The sequence below is a fragment of the Oryctolagus cuniculus genome, chromosome 11 (genome assembly GCF_964237555.1).
Source record: "Oryctolagus cuniculus chromosome 11, mOryCun1.1, whole genome shotgun sequence".
Taxonomy (NCBI): Eukaryota; Metazoa; Chordata; class Mammalia; order Lagomorpha; family Leporidae; genus Oryctolagus; species Oryctolagus cuniculus.
The window spans coordinates 101,454,792-101,471,546 of NC_091442.1; the positions used below are offsets into that span (position 1 = coordinate 101,454,792).

General features: G+C 46.3%; 1 protein-coding gene and 1 non-coding gene across 10 annotated transcripts in view; both read left to right on the top strand.

The window, feature by feature from the left end:
* The first annotated feature begins 829 nt into the window (after window positions 1-829).
* On the top strand, window positions 830-901 carry TRNAW-CCA (transfer RNA tryptophan (anticodon CCA)). The gene has a single exon. It is a non-coding gene; the product is annotated as a tRNA-Trp (tRNA).
* An 11,045-nt stretch (window positions 902-11,946) lies between these two features.
* The window catches only part of TMPO (thymopoietin), a 31,777-nt gene continuing 26,968 nt past the window's right edge, over window positions 11,947-16,755 (top strand). For all 9 annotated transcript variants that reach the window (XM_070052737.1, XM_070052738.1, XM_070052739.1 and 6 more), the window contains exon 1: window positions 11,947-12,599. In XM_070052737.1, coding sequence (XP_069908838.1) covers window positions 12,315-12,599 — 285 coding nt within the window. In that variant the 5' untranslated portion in view covers window positions 11,947-12,314. The remainder of the gene's footprint in view (window positions 12,600-16,755) is intronic.

The window sequence follows — 16,755 nt, forward strand, 5'->3', positions numbered from 1 at the left end:
AACTGGAAGCGGACTGGAAGCCTCCATGGCACCAGCGAGGGCCTGGAATTGGGATGTTTACGTTTGCAGGTGGCAGGTGCAGCCCTGAAGGGACACCTGGGGGAGGAGCAAGCAGCAGCTCCTCGTTAGTATAGTGGTTAGTATCCCCGCCTGTCACGCGGGAGACCGGGGTTCAATTCCCCGACGGGGAGGTGATTTACTTTTGCCATCACATTACTATTTTTCGGGTAACTGAACGATGAGACGTTCTCGTCAACTGTAATATGCTACAATACCTTCTGTCAGTGCACAACGGCGACTCTAAACCTGAATGCTCACTGTGAAACGAAAGCCGCCTCTGAATGAGAACGCTTCCTACTGTTGGTAGAAGGGGAGGAAAACACAACGCCCTTGGACGCCTCTGCGTTGGCTGCCCGCCGCCATCTGGCACGGGCCTGCGCCTGCGCGGTGGCGTCCCAGATTACAATGCGAGGTCGCGAACTCCGCCCGCGGGCCCATGGGGGGAGGGGCGAGGGAGGCGGAGTCTCCGCACTCGCGGGGCGGGAGCGGGGCGGAGCAGAGCGGAAACCGCTGCCGAAGAGGAAGGGCCGGTTCCTCTGACCCTGGGGCCCCGCTTGCACGGCCAGCCCTGTCCTCCCTCCGTTGTTACGACCCAGGCCAGGTAGAGGGCTGGCCGTCAGGAAAGGCTGGGCGCCGAAGGGTCGCTCTCCGGCTCGGGCACATGCTGAGTGCAGGGGTAGGGAGCGAATGGGAGGAAAGGCGGAGTGGCCCGGAAGACAACGCCATTTTATCCGAGTCCTAAGAAACTGCGCGAGCCACAGCCCAGCAGGACCTCGTGGCGCAACGGTAGCGCGTCTGACTCCAGATCAGAAGGCTGCGTGTTCGAATCACGTCGGGGTCATGATCCTTTTTGACATTTAAACCGCCAACCTCCTAACAGAAGTGAATTCCCGCCATTCTTCGAAAATGGTTTTAGTGTTTAAATTAGAACTTCCTGGCCCAAGTATTTTCATAGTAAACCTTGGTCTGTTTTAAGGCATTTGTTGGGCCTTGTAGGGTTGTTTTTTTAGTCAATTAGCTCTGCCTAATGCATAGAGAAGTAAACTATTTCTGTGTATTGTAGACTTCCTTTACTAATTATATAGACTGTACTAATTATATAGTCTATATAGACTGTTTTCCCATAAACAGTTTTAGCCGTTTGCCTTTAGAAGGCTAGTAGAGTTGAATTTCCAACTCTGAGTATTGTAGTAGTCGTTTTCATGTTCTAGCCCTTACCCTGTGCCCAGCCTTGTAAACAACCCTACACCATGTAACTTACAGATCTCGATTGAACAGATGAAACTGGCAAAGCAGAGGACTAGTGACGTGCCAGGGATCACCCAGGATTCCAAGCTAGGTGACAGACTCCTGAGTTCCCTCTTTAACGTTTGGGAGTAAAACAGACTCAGCTGTTGAAAGGCCTTGCTGAAAGGCATTGGCCTTCATTATATTTTCACCAATCCAAGGAGTGGTGACAAGTCACATACCACTTTTGGCGATTAATCTCAATAGCAGAGACCAAAGCTTACTCATTCATCCATGTGCGCTCCAAGACTAATACAGAATAGGGCCTTGAGGGTTTATGTCAAATATGTGTTAACTAATGAATGACTAGACTATCAGGAATATTTTTAGAATTTTATTGGATATATTTTTAGAATTTTATTGGATATTATTTGTCTCAGTATTTTGATTATTTCCTAATCTAGCAGTATAGCTGGATATTTTATTTTCACTTGGTACTGTTTATTCTTCCTTCTCTTGTTTGGTTGAATTGAATTTGATCATCTAAAAGAATACATAAAATTTTTGCAAAGAAATGAAAACAAAAACCAGACCACTCATTTCAACAAGTTATTTGCAGGCCTCCAACTATGATGAGCCTGATACTATGTTAATTACTGAGGTTGGTGAATGATACCGTGAATGAAAATAGACTATTTGGAATAGCAGGAGAAATGTTAAATCACCACATACTGGAATAAGTGCCATGAAAGCATGAACAGAGTGGTGTGGTGGTGCTAAAACACTTTACCTTGGTTTGTATGAGGCCATCACAAGCTAATACAACCTGTTTACATCACCAAAATACAATTTTGTACAAATGCCATGCTTGGTCTAAGCTAAGATTAAGTAAGCCCTCTCATACATATTGCTGTATATGCCAAGGGTGCCAGAGGAAAGAAAGGGGATAGCTTGTTATGGGTTGAATTATGTCTCCCAAAATTCTTTTGTTAAATCCCTAACCCCTAGTACTTCAGAATGGGACTGTGTTTGTAAAATAGGGCCTTTAAAGAGGTCATTAAGTAGGCGTGAGGCCATTAGGGTGGGTCTTGATCCAATCTGCATGGTGTCATACTTTAAAAGGACACTTGGAAACAGACACCAAAAATGAATGCACACAGAGGAAAGGCCATGTGAGGACATGGTGAGAAGGTAGACATCTGTAAACCAAGGTCTCAACAGAAAACAACCCTGCTAGCACCTTGATTTTAGACTTCTAGCCTCCAGATCTCTGAAAATATAAGCATTGTTTAATTTTGTTATGACAGCCCTAAACACACTAATACAGTAATGCAGTTTCCTTGGAGAACTACTACTATAGTTACTCAATGTGACTAAAGAGAAAGAGAAAGCTAGAGAAGTAGAGCACCTTCCTAGCTCATTTAAATTTTTTTTTTTTAAGATTTATTTATTTACTTGAAAGAGTTACACACAGAGAGAAGGAGAGGCACAGAGAGAGAGAGAGGTCTTCCATCTGCTGGTTCACTTCCCAATTGGCCGCAACAGCCGGAGCTGTACTGATCCAAAGCCAGGAGCTTCTTTCAGGTCTCCCACGTGGGTGCAGGGGCCCAAGGACTTGAACCATCTTCTGCTGCCTTCCTAGGCCATAGCAGAGAGCTGGATCAGAAGTGGAGTAGCTGGGACTTGAACCGGTGCCCATATGGGAAGCCAGCACTGCAGGCGGTGGCTTTACCCGCTATGCCATGCTGCTCCTGCTCATTTAAATTTTATCCTGTAGGCAATACAGTTATTCACAGCTGTGACCATAATCTGGCTTCACAAACAATGTAAAACATGACCCAGAGTGGTTCCAGAACCAGTATCCAAGCAACAAGTTTCAAATGCAAATTTTCAGGCTCCACCCCAGACTCCAAAAACTCTGGGTTAAGACACAGCCAGATTTTGAACCAAGTTAAGGTTTGAGAACTCTGGCTCAAGATCTCATTTAACCTCACGGTTTCCTAAGAGGATTGATAAAGTACATTCAAATATTTTAAGATTTATTTTTAAAATATTTATTTATTTGAGAGGCAAAGTTACAAAAGAAAGGGACAGAGACAGAGAAAGGTCTTCTATCCACTGGTTCACTCCCCAAATGGCCACAACAGCCAGAGCTGGGTTAGGCAGAAGCCAGGAGCTTCATCTGAGTCTCCCAAGTAGGTGGCTGATGCCTGGGTACGTGGGCCATCTTCCAATGCTTTTCTCAAGCCATTAGCAGGAATCTGGATAGGAAGTAAAGCATCTAAAACACGAACTAGAGGCTCTATGAAATGCCAGCTAGGCAGGCTGTGGCTTTACACATTGGCCCCTTGGGGCATCACTTTCAGTATAACTCATTCTGCTCTGTTTGAGGTAACATGCAATTGGCTCACAACCAATCCTGTGTAAAACAGGATAATAAAATGTCAGTGTATATTAATAACATTAAGAACTTGAGAAAGGGAAATGGAGACATTTATACAAATGACTTTTTAAAGTTATAGGAAAGCTTTCTGACAAAATAAATTTTTAAAGCTTTGGTTTCACATATAAATTTTTTTTCAATGTTTCCTCAAGGTTTTAGGTATCAATATTGTACAAGTACTTCTTCCAGCATCCCATGTGGGTGCTGGTTCGTGTCCCGCCTGCTCCACTAAACATCCAGCTCTCTGCTGTGGCCTGGGAAGGTGGTGGAGGATGGCTCAAGTCCTTGTGCCCCTGCACCCATGTGGGAGACCTGGAAGAAGTTCCTAGCTCCTGGCTTCGGATTGGCACAGCTCCAGCCATTGTGGCCAATTGGAGAGTGAACCAGCGAATGGAAGACCTCTATTTCTCTCTCTCTCTCTCTCCCTCCCTCCCTCCCTTTCCTTCTCTCTCTGTGTAACTCTGACTTTCAAATAAAAATAAATACATCTTTAAAACAAAAAATGTATGCTTCGTGGATTGTAATCCATATTACAATAGACAGCCTCTGGCCACACAGCCCACGGCTCTCATACAAGCATATGGCAACAATCACCCTAAGAAGGTACTGCCTCCGCATGTATACCCCTCAGATTATAATCCATATTGCCACAAGTAGCCAGCCCCCACCTCACCTGCTTGTCCACTGCTTCCTTCAAGTGTGCTCAATAAACGTAATTCTGCTTTCTATGTGCCCTGGTAAATTCTTTGACCACCCACAATGCTGGCCCCAATCAGTAGTTTCCTGCAGGGTAATGAGTTAATAACAGTCTTGACATTCTTACTCTTTCGTCAGAATGTCTAGTAGACTAGTGTTGATCTTTCGAACCCTTGAAGAAAGGAGGGTGGGATCCAGAGTATATGAAGTGAAACTTGCTTCAGATAGGACATGTTTCCCATTGAAAGAGGAAAGCTGCAGGAGGAGTGTAGATTTGACAGAAGCTGAAGCATTCCCCACAGATGGTTTCTGTTTCTCAAGTATGAGGCAAGGTCACCAGCTGAAAATGGGGAGAGGTGGCAGAAAGGGATGTGAGAAATTTCAGTGGTGAAGTTATATGTCGTTAGAGAATGAGATAGCATCACCAAGTGCGGCACGCCCCTGGGAGGACTAAGATTGTGAGTTAAAATCAGTCAGATCGTTGTGTTTTTCTCCAACTGCATTTGCTGTTTGAATACAAGCAATGAGAAAGTTCTGTTGGACCAGGGCTCAATCTAAGCAGAATCTGGTCCAAACAGAGATCAGTCCAACCATAGTTGAGGTTCTTCCAAGCAAGAAAGGAGACATTCAGATAAAAGTTGAAAATGTTCACAAGAGTGATAATACAGATTAATCAGGGAATCTAAGTCAGGTATTATGTAGGTTTGAAATGCTCTTAAACACATACCTGTATTTTTTTTTGGGGGGGGGGGGTGGCACTGTGGCTTAGCAGGCTAAGCATCTGCCTGTTGTGCCTGCATCTCATGTGGGCCACTTGCTGACCCCAAACACGTAGTTATCTACTTGATGTTTTCATTTTGGAGTTTTATTTTAATGTTTTGTTTAAAAGCACATCTTAGCAGAGCCCATATGTGAGAACTTGGAGTGAACTCTCCTGCTCCTTAGGAATACGTCATAGCAGATCCTCCCATAAGAAGAGGTTTCAAAAAGTTCATGAAAAAATGTGTATTATGGAAAAACTACACTTGGATTTCAATTTTTTTGCACCAAAATATACTTAGCTTTTGATTCCATTTTCCATGAAGCTCCCTCATTTGTGAGTTATTGACAACAACTAGACTTGAAGTACATACAGGCTCAACTGCTTGGCCAACATGTCGAGAACTCTGACCATGGTAGGACTACACTCTGTCAGCTGTTTCTCCAAACACCAAAAGTTCAGACTGTGACAGGGTGACAATCTATTATCCTTGAAGCTTTGAAACCTCACCTTGTCCCACAAGACCAGAGTACCCTCTAGCCTGGAGGGACCTCAGATATTTGCTGTAGTGGTCAAGCTAAGAACTGCTAGTATAGGCCAGCGCCATGGCACAATAAGCTAATCCTCTACCTGTGGCGCTGGCATCCAGGGTTCTAGTCCTGGTTGGGGTGCCAGATTCTGCCCCGGTTGCTCCTTTTCCAGGCCAGCTCTCTGCTGTGGCTCAGGGCAGTGGAGGATGGCCCAAGTGCTTGGGCCCTGCACCCCAAGGGAGACCAGGAGAAGCACCTGGCTCCCGCCTTCAGATCAGCGTGATGTGCCGGCTGTGGCCACCATTGGAGGGTGAACCAACGGCAAAGGAAGACCTGTCTCTCTTTCTCACTGTCCACTCTGCCTGGTATAAAAATGCACCTCACACTTTAATTAGACTTTACTTTCTTCTTTTTGTTTAAGATTTACTTATTTGAAAGGCAGAGTGACAGAGATTTTCCATCTGCTGGCTCACTCCTCAAATAACTCCAACAGCCAGGGCTGGGGCTGAGCCAGGCTGAAGCCAGGAGCCTGGAACTTCATTCAGGTCTCCTACATGGGTGGCAGGGGCCCAAGTACTCACACCATCATTTGTTCTTTCTCAGATATGTTGGCAGGGAACTGGATTGGGAGCAGAGCAGCTGGGATACAAATCAGCACTCTGATATGTGTTGCTGGCATTACAAGCTGCAGCTTAATCAGCTGTGCCATAACACCACCCCCTAGACTTTACTCTCCACAGAGGCCTGCCTCCATCCTGAGTAATTAGACTTTAATTTTTAGAGCTCACTCAACAGGTGCTAATATATATTAACTATATAGGATTTACCCTGTGAGGTTTGGTCATAATACTGTTCCCTGATTAAACATTATGAACCTAAGAAAAATGCTTTTTGTTCAGCAGTAAACCATGTGATTTGTGAAATCATACTTTTGATCATCTCCTTCTTTACACCACATGCAATATCAGGTGGCTCGGATAATGATATGATGGTAGAAGCAGAATTTATTTTAAGTATTAGGGTTAATGGATTGAAGGCTTTTTAATAATTTATTTTCATTTTATTTTAAAGACAGAGATAGAGAAATCGTCCATCTGCTAGTTCATTCCTCAGATGCCTATAATACCCATGGCTCGGCCAGTCCTTAGGAGCAGTAACCCAGTCCAAATCTCACGTGGGCAAGAATCCCAGTACTTGGGACACATCTTCTGCTGCTCCCTAGGGTGCACATTATCAAGAAGCTAGAATTAGAAGCAGAACTGAAGCTTAAACCCATGCACTCCAGTATGGGTTATGGGCATCCCAAGCAGCATCTTCACCACTGTGCCAAATGCCCACACTGGATTGATGGTATTAATTAGGTAAACGAGAATACAATAAGTTTACTTGGGGAAAAAATAGACTGGTAGTTGACAACTGGGATGTATGAAATAGAGATTTAGAATGTAAAGCAGTTATTGATGACAAAGTTCAGAGTGTTATCGCTGGAATGGACAACATGGAATTGTGAAAAAAGTTGTTGGAAATGAAGAAGTCAAAGAATCAACAGGCCAAGCATTGGGGTTGCAAGGAATCACCTACAAGGATGTTGAATTCACAGACGATGCAAAGAGGGATGATGACGAAAATCTAGAGCAAGGAGCTGTCTAATGACTGTAGGAGAGTGTCCAATAGGTTGGTAAATGATAGCAGCAAAGAGAGTACAGGATGATTAAGCCAGTTGATAAGAACTACAAATGTTGGAGAAAGAAACAGGATAAATAGTTTGGGAGTGGGCCGGCGCGGCTCAACAAGCTAATCCCCCGCCTGCGGCGCTGGCATACCAGTTTCTAGTCCCGGTCGGTCGGGGCACCAGATTCTGCCCTGGTCATTCCTCTTCCTGTCCAGCTCCCTGTAGTGGGAGTGGTAGGAATGAAGATGATGCCCAACCTCTTGACCTTAAGATACATAGAATGTAACAGAAACTGCACAACTCTAGAGCAAATTTAAAAGCAAAAATACCTTCATCACTAAAAAACAGTGGTGGTGTTGGAAATTAATTGGGTATATCTAGGATTATAAACCTGATAACTCATGATTTGACTAGAAAGATCTAGAAAAGCAACCTCCCTGATAGCTATGACATCAGCCATGTCTCCTGAGAAATGCAGTATCTGGATGCAACTTCCTCTTAAATAGTGTCCAGGGAAAAGGAAAATAATGAGGGGGCGGCACTGTAGCATAGTGAGTAAGCTGCCACATGCAGTGCCAGCATCCCATGTGGGCGCTGTTCGAGTCCCGGCTGCTCCACTTCTGATCCAGCTCTCTGTTAATGGCCTAGGGAAGTAGTAGAGGATGGCCTGGGTCTTTGGACCCCTGTACCCACATGGGACCATTGTGGTCATTTGGGGAGTGAACCAGTGGATGGAAAACCTCTCTCTCTCTGCCTCTCTGTAACTCTGCAAATAAATAATCTTTTTTTTTTGACAGGTAGAGTTACAGATTGAGAGAGAGAGAGAGAAAGATCTTCATTCCATTGGTTCACCCCCTAAATAGCTGCTCCGGCCGGCGCGCTGCGCTGATCCAAAGCCAGGAGCCAGGTGCTTCCTCCTGGTCTCCCATGCAGGTGCAGGGCCCAAGCACTTGGGCCATCCTCCACTGCCTTCCCAGGCCACAGCAGAGAGCTGGACTGGAAGAGGAGCAACAGGGACAGAACCCGGCGCCCTAACCAGAACTGTGGGGTGCCGGCACCACAGGCGGAGGATTAGCCTAGTGAGCCGCGGCACTGGCCATAATTTTTTTTTAAAGAATGATGAAAATGATGTTTTTGCTTAGAGAATATTTCATGTATCTAGGCTGCAGTTGTGAATAATATGTTGAATGTTGGCTTGGAAGATATAGCACTATGTCTATTTAAAACAAGTTTCTGGGCTGGCATTGTGGCATAGCGGGTAAAGCCACTGCCTGCAGTGCTGGTATCCCATATGGGTGCCTGTTTGAGTCCTGGCTGTTCCACTTTCAATCTAGCTCTCTGCTATGGCCTGGGAAAGCAGTGAAAAATGGCCAAGTCTTTGGGCCCCTGCACCTGCGAGGCTCCTGGCTCCTGGCTTCAGATTGGCGCAGCCTTTGCCACTGCAGCAATCTGGGGAATGAAGCAGCAGAAGGAAGGCCTTTCTCTCTCTGCCACTGCCTTTGCCTCTCTGTAACTCTTAGAAATAAGTGAATAAATTAAAAAAAAAAAAAAAACTTTCAGGGACCAACATTGTGGCATAGGGGTAAAAGGTAAAACCCACTGCTTGCGACGCCAGCATCTCATAGGCGCATCGGTTCGTGTTCCAGCTGCTTTACTTCCAATCCAGTGCCATGCTAAGGGCTGTGGAAAAGCAGCAAAGATGGCCCAAGTGCTTGTGCCCCTACTATCCATAGACCTGGATGAAACTCCTGGCTGTTGCTGCCATCTGAGGAGTAAACCAGCAATGGAAGTGTTTGCTCTCTCGCTCTGCCCCTCTTTCTCTGTAACTTTTTTTTTTTTTTTTTTTTTTGACAAGCAGAGTGGACAGTGAGAGAGAGAGAGAGACAGAGAGAAAGGTCTTCCTTTGCCGTTGGTTCACTCTCCAATGGCCGCCGCGGTCGGTGCGCTGCAGCCAGCGCACGGCACTGATCTGATGGCAGGAACCAGGTGCTTATCCTGGTCTTCCATGGGGTGCAGGGCCCAAGCACTTGGGCCATCCTCCATTGTACTTCCCGGACCACAGCAGAGAGCTGGCCTGGAAGAGGGGCAACCGGGACAGAATCCAGCAACCCGACTGGGACTAGAACCCGGTGTGCCGGCGCCACAAGGCGGAGGATTAGCCTAGTGAGCCGCGGCACCGGCCTCTCTGTAACTCTTTCAACTAAATAAATCTAAAAAAATTAAGTTTCATATTCAACAGGTGACTTTTTTCTATTGTTTTGCTTGTAGGAAAAAGGAATAGTTGTTGACTCTAAGGACTAAATCACCTGGAAATTGTCTGGAACAAAGGACCTAGGAAAAAAGCAGAGTTCCAATGAAGCATGTAGCATCTTCAGGTAGCTGAGGTGGCTCTGAGACTCCAGCATTATATTCTACCCACATAAAACTTGGGCAGAAGGCTATTATCTTCCAGTATGAGTGATGGCTTCTCTGACGATCCACTTCAGGAACCTAGCTAGGCAGGCAGGTATCATCAATCCATAAAGGAGAGCTGTCAGAGCCTAGAGACCCTACTGTGTACTCCACTTCAGTCAGATTAAATCTAGCTCTTGGAACTGATCCTTTTGAGAAAACCTACCTCTTAAAAACCGTCAGTACAGTTATGCTATACCAACCTTTTCAACCAGCAAGCTAATAATTTAAAATGGAAATTTGCTAATTCAAATAGGGTAGAGTAGACCCATCAGTTGTTAAACTTCTAGAGGCAAAGCTCAGGACTTTTTCGCTCTGCCCATTATATGAGACTATATAATATAGGAAGAAATAACTGAATTGTGATAGGCACACTGCAGGTTGGGCAATCATTACACTTGCTGTGGTTATCAGGCACTGCAAAATCGTGATTTGCAAAATCGTGATTTGCTTCTTTTTTGATGACAAAAACACTCACCTAGATATTCACCAAGGCTGCTCGGGAAAAAAAAAGTTTTTACAGGGCATAAAAATCCACCAAACAACTTGTCAACTAACTAGAACACATTTTTGGGGGCCAGCGTTGTGGTGGTTCATGTTCCGGCTGCTCCACTTTTCACTCCAGCTTCCTGCTAATGCACCTGGAAAAGCAGCAGAAGATGGCCCAAGTACTTGGGGCCCTGCACTCACATGAGACTCGGGATGAAGCTTCTGGCTTCAGATCTGCCCAATTCTAGCTGGCCCAGCCATGTGGAGAATGAATCAGTGGATGGAAGATCTCTTTCTGCCTCTCTCTTTCCCTCTATAACTCTTTCAAATACATAAATCTTAAAAAACAAAAAATCCCCAATTTTTAATTTGTATTACCGGGCTTAATACCATTGGTTAAATATATGTGAATATGAGAATTTTTAGGAAAGTTAATAAATTGCCTCTAGGTTATAGGAAAATAACCTATTACTAAAAGAAATAAAATCTCTTGAATTTGAACAAGATGACAAATTTTTTAAAACAAGTGAAGCCACTTTTTTAAAAATTTATTCCAATTTAGACAACGTCGTAGAAATCAGGCAAGCTTTTTTTTTTTTAAGCGGTTTATAAAGCACGGTTTGAAGTTCAGATTCTGGGGAAATAATTAGGACACACTAAATCTGAGGCCAGCTTCTTTCCTTACAGTAAGAAAGTAGTTCAAAAGCAAACATTGTGAGAAATCCAAAAATTTGTCATCAATGGTGTGTTTTAAAGAAGACATTTTAATTGCAGTAAATTTCTGAGCCTAACAGGTTTTAATTTGAATCAGTAATGTGAGGTTGAATAGGGTTCTTGGCCTGATTGTAGGTCAACCAGGCTTCCTCTAAGATTAAAATCCAGTATGCACTATCTACTTTAAATTTACCACTAAGGCGTTTTTAAATGTTCTTTCATCTCCTTACACTACCAAACGTTATGTCTGATTAAATTGTGGTTAAATATCTGGGGGGCGGGGGGATCCAAGTCAAAGTTGTTCTCAACAAAAATGCAAGCACGGATTTGTCTTGAGCACCAACTGTTCAGATGAAATCATTTAGCAACACCTCAACCTTTACCGTAAGGAGATGGAATATTTAACCAGTGCAATGCTATCACAAATTCAACGACATTCTCAAGTGCCCAGGGGTGGGGATCTGGCTTTTCCTGGATTCCTGGAACAAAGAAGGGTTCCCCAGCAGAGGAAGGGGGACTTGACTCCCTGCGCTTCCCCCATCCCACCCCTGAAGAAAATCAAATGAAGGCCCAAGAGCGCCCGCTTCGTCCCTCGCCCTTCAGGGGGAAGGCAGGCTACGGCCATTCTCCGCTGGATCAGTGTCCCCGCAGGCAGCAAGGCCCGGCCAGGGGTCCTCCCCGCTGGCGTGGGATTCGGCCCCTTCGTGGCCCAGCGACCCCAGAGGGCGGCCTCTGCCCGGCTAGGGAGAGGGGAAAGGAAACGGCGCACAAAAACCGAACGACCTGTTCCTTATCTGCGTCTCGAAGGGAAGGGTGGGGAGAAGGAAAACAAAATCGGCCAGAGCGCCTGGCTCCCGCCCGAGCGGCTTTTAAACTGCGTTTCCACAACCTCGCTCTCGACGCCGCGGCTAATGGAACCCGCGCGAGCCGCGCCGCCAATCGCCGCCGCGCTTCCTCCCGCCGCCCGCCAATGGCGGCGCGCGTTCTTGGGGCGTGGGCGAAGCAGGCAGCTCTCCCTCTTGGCTCTAGTGAGTGGGCTGGGGTTGGTGCGGGCTTCGGGGTGGCCGCACTTGGTCCGTAGTTGGGGGTCTTTTGTGCCCGGGCCTGACGTGGCTTTGTGCGTGCGAGTTTGCGCTCTGCCCCGCGGGGTTCCTCGAGGGCGGGAGCCGTGAGGCTCGGAGGCGGCGGCGCGGCCCCCAGCCAAGAGCGAGCGCGCCGGCGTGAGCGGCGCCTGGGAAGGCTGCGGGGGAAGGCGATTCGCAAGATCCCGAGATGCCGGAGTTCCTAGAAGACCCCTCGGTCCTCACGAAAGACAAGTTGAAGAGTGAGTTGGTCGCCAACAATGTGACGCTCCCGGCCGGAGAGCAGCGCAAGGACGTCTACGTGCAGCTCTACCTACAGCACCTCACGGCGCGCAACCGGCCGCCGCTCGCCGCCGGCTCCAACAGCAAGGGGCCCCCGGACTTCTCCAGCGACGAGGAGCGCGAGCCCACCCCGGTCCTCGGCTCCGTGGCCGCCGCCGCCGCCGCGGGCCGGAGCCGTGCCTCCGTCGGCAGGGTAAGGACGCCCGGTCGGGGCCACAAAGGCGGGCGTTTGGCGGTTGCCGCGCGCGCTCGCTCGCTCGCTCGCCCGCCCGCCTGCCCCGCGCCGCGGCCCCTCCCGGGCCGGGCCGGGCCGGGCCGCAAAGCTCCCCCGCCGCGGGGTTGGGTTCTCGGGGAGGGGAGAGCGCCGCGGAGCAGGGTCCGCCGGACGGTGCGGAGTTGTGTTCGCCGAGGTGGTTTGCGCGCCGACTTGCGGGCGGCTCGGTCACCCTCGCCGGCCGGGACCTGGGCGCCCCGACGGGAGCTCCGCGAGGGTCAGCCCTGGGAGAAGTCTAGGTTGAGTTCGAGCGTTTTCCCGCTTTAGTAACCGAAATGACTCGCAGCCGAGTCCCAGAGCGCTCCCTGGAGGGCAGTTTGTGACATACTAATTTCTAGGCAACATTTGAAAAAGAAATTCCCGCCTTTTTTAAAATTTTTGCATATGGAGGGTTTTTTGAACCGTTTACGTCTTGTTGTCTTACTTTTTTTTTTCCCACCGACCAGTCATCTTTTGGCGGGACGGCTTTGCTGTAAATTAAATTGAACATTTTAAAATACATTTTGAAGCTGTTACCAAAGACATTGGGAAAATAGGCAGCTAAGAGTTTGGATTGTGGTGTGTGTGTGTGTGTGTGTTAATTCATTGAGGAGAGGTTGGAATCGGGCAGAAGCTTCATGACCTTCTGGTCCGTCAGGGTTGTGGTTTTGAATGTCTGCTCCCCGTTAAATCTCAGACTGGCTCTATCAAATGCTTATTTCGAGAGTAGTTTTCCTTTTGTTCTGTGGGTTCTTCTATGCTACTTTGTTGCTATGCAACTACCTAGTTACCAGACTTCAAATCCGAGTAGGATGTAGTTAAAACTAGTTACTGGTGATTGTTGCTACTGATGACCAGTATAGGTCAAAGTCATTTTTCTTTGGAAGTTTACAACACTGTGTTGTTTAATCTTTAAGTATTATTTATTTAACGTGTTTCCCTTGAAATGTAGGGAAGACATTTCAGTTTAACTCAAAATCTTAAACTGCGCATTAAAGAAATTGAAAATCTTAACAGATGTCTTAAGTCAGGGTCTGGCATGAAGTAGTGCCTGGTAATATTTGTTCATTAAGTAGAAGACCAGCCACACCTTACTGTTTTTATGGGTTTGAAGAAAGCCACTGTATTCCATAGTAAACAAAAATTTACTTTTAAAGTAAAGCATACCTATCCCTTATCCATTTCTCATCCACTCTGGAAAAGGCAGTATTTAAACTATTTCAGTTAAGATTTGGTTGAAATGAAATATTTCCCATTTAAGTTAACAAACTTAAACAAAAGTTATGCATTAGGTCCTAGATCAGTCTGCTGTGCAAGTGTATTAAATCGTGTTTTATGTTATAGGTAAAATTTTTAAATTTGATTCAGTTATCCAACATTTTTTAGTTCCTAACATGTTCTCTTAATTACATTAAGGGCAATTTCTGCAGACCTTGTTCACCATCATAATTCATTGAATTTTAAAAAATTGTGTATGTTACTTATCTGAGCTAATTTCCCATGTTTTTCTAGTTGGTCAGCACCATGCAAATAAGTTCTGGGTAAAAGAAGTTAATGTTTTTTAAGAGTACCTATGGCCTTTTATATATCATTTAATGCTTATATAGAGAATTATTTCATAATCATATATGTGTTTTTTCTGTTTTATGTTTTAGTTATTTTTAGTCCCATATAATATAAAATATAGGGTTATGTTTCTTAATATAGGAGAAAGCTAAATTATGATGAGTTTTAAATAAGGCAGTTTTTTTTTGTTTTTTGTTTTTGTTTTTTTTTTTTTTTTTTTTTTTTTTTTTGACAGGCAGAGTGGACAGTGAGAGAGAGAGACAGAGAGAGAAAGGTCTTCCTTTGCCGTTGGTTCACCCTCCAATGGCCGCCGCTGCAGCCGGCGCACCGCGCTGATCCTGGCAGGAGCCAGGAGCCAGGTGCTTTTCCTGGTCTCCCATGGGGTGCAGGGCCCAAGCACCTGGGCCATCCTCCACTGCACTCCCTGGCCATAGCAGAGAGCTGGCCTGGAAGAGGGGCAACCGGGACAGAATCCGGCGCCCCAACCGGGACTAGAACCCGGTGTGCCGGCGCCGCAAGGTGGAGGATTAGCCTATTGAGCCACGGCGCCGGCTCTGTTTTTGTTTTTTTTTAAGATTTGTTTATTTGAGAGGCAGGGTGACAGATAGATCTTCCATCAGCTGATGCACTCCTTAGATGACCACAACAGCCAAGTCTGAGCAGGCTGAAGCTAGAAACCAAGAACTCCATCTTGGTCTCCCCTCATGGTTTGCAGGGGCCTAAGTATTTGGACCATCTTCTGCATCCTTCTGGGACACATTAGCAAACAGCTGGATTGAAAGCAGAACAGCTGGGACTGGAACTGCCACTCCACTGGATAATGGAATGCTAGTGCTGCATGAAGTGACTTAAAACACTGTTCCACAATGCCAGCCCCTAGGCAGACTTTTAAATTGTGGAACGTTTTTAAACAATTTGGATTTGGCTAAGATTAAATATTTTTGTAGCATACACCTGCTTTTTAAAACTTATTTACTTATTTGAAATGCAGAGTGACAAAGAAAGGAGTAGAGACAGAGATCTTCCATCTGCTGATTCACTCCCCAAATGACCACAACAGTCAGGCCTGGGCCAGGCCACAGCTAGGAGCCAGGCTTCATCTGGATCTCCCACGTGGTTGCAGGAGCCCAAGTATTTGGGCCATTCTCCACTGCTTTCCCAGGCATGTTAGCAGAGAGCTAGAACCTGTGCCACAACACCCGCCTCTACCTTTTTATTATTTTTTTTCCCTAACGTTTGTTTATTCATTTGAAAGGCAGAGGAACAGAGAGATACCTTCCATCCACTGATTGACTCCCTCAAGTGCTGGCTGGGCCCAGCATAAGCCAAGAGCCTGGAGATGTTGGGTAGACTCAGGGACCTAAGCACGAAAGCCATCATCTGCTGCCTTTGGGATGAATTAGCAGGTGGATTGGAAGCGGGGTAGCTGGAATGCAAGCTGGCACCCTAGTGTGGCATGTCAACTCCCAAGTGGCAGCTTAATCCTACGTACCACAACCCCACCCCCTCTTTCTGTTTAATTACGGGTTTATGAAAAATTTGAAATTCTTATTTATTTACTTGAGAGGCAGAAAGAAGAGATAGGCAAGAGAGAGCTCCCATCCTTTGGTTCACTTCCCCCCATGTATGCAGTGCAGAGGGTGGTGGGCTGGAGCCAGGAATCTGGAACTCAGGCCAGATCTCCCACATGAATGTCCAAGACCCAAATACTTGAGCCATTACCTGCTGCCACTCTAGGTATGCGTTAGCAAGACGCTAATATTTATGATGTTAAAATTAATTATACTATGGACAAAATAAACATACAGAACTGGCAATCTGCCTTTTTGTTCCAAGGTGCAAAGCATGAAGATGGGATCTACTGGAATGTAGCCTCCTGGTCTGATCTGGTAGATTATGAATTCTTAATAGGAATTTGGGGGGGGGGGGGCAGGCAGAGTGGATAGTGAGAGAAAGAGAGACAGAAAGAAAGGTCTTCCTTTTGCCGTTGGTTCACCCTCCAATGGCCACCACAGCTGGCGCGCTGTGGCCAGCGCACCACACTGATCCGAAGGCAGGAGCCAGGTACTTCTCCTGGTCTCCCATGGGGTGCAGGGCCCAAGCATTTGGGCCATCCTCCACTGCCTTCCTGGGCCACAGCAGAGAGCTGGCCTGGAAGATAGCCAACCGGGACAGAATCTGGCGCCCCAACCAGGACTAGAACCCCGTGTGCTGGCGCCGCTAGGTGGAGGATTAGCCTGTTGAGCCGCGGCGCCGGCCGATAGGAAATTTTTTAAAAACTTGTAAAAGAACTGTGAAAAATACACCAGAGACAGCAGATGTTAATTAAGTCATAAATTGACCACCAAACTCTGTAGTAAGGTGTTAGGTGTAAAGACTTCTGAGTCAGCTATAGATTAAAATTCCAGGTCTAGATGACCTTGAACAGTAAATCATTATCAGATTCTGTGTTTTCAGCTGGAATGTGAGAATATTCTTGTGACTACTTAGATAGAGGTTTGAGTACATGGGATCACATATGTATAGTGTC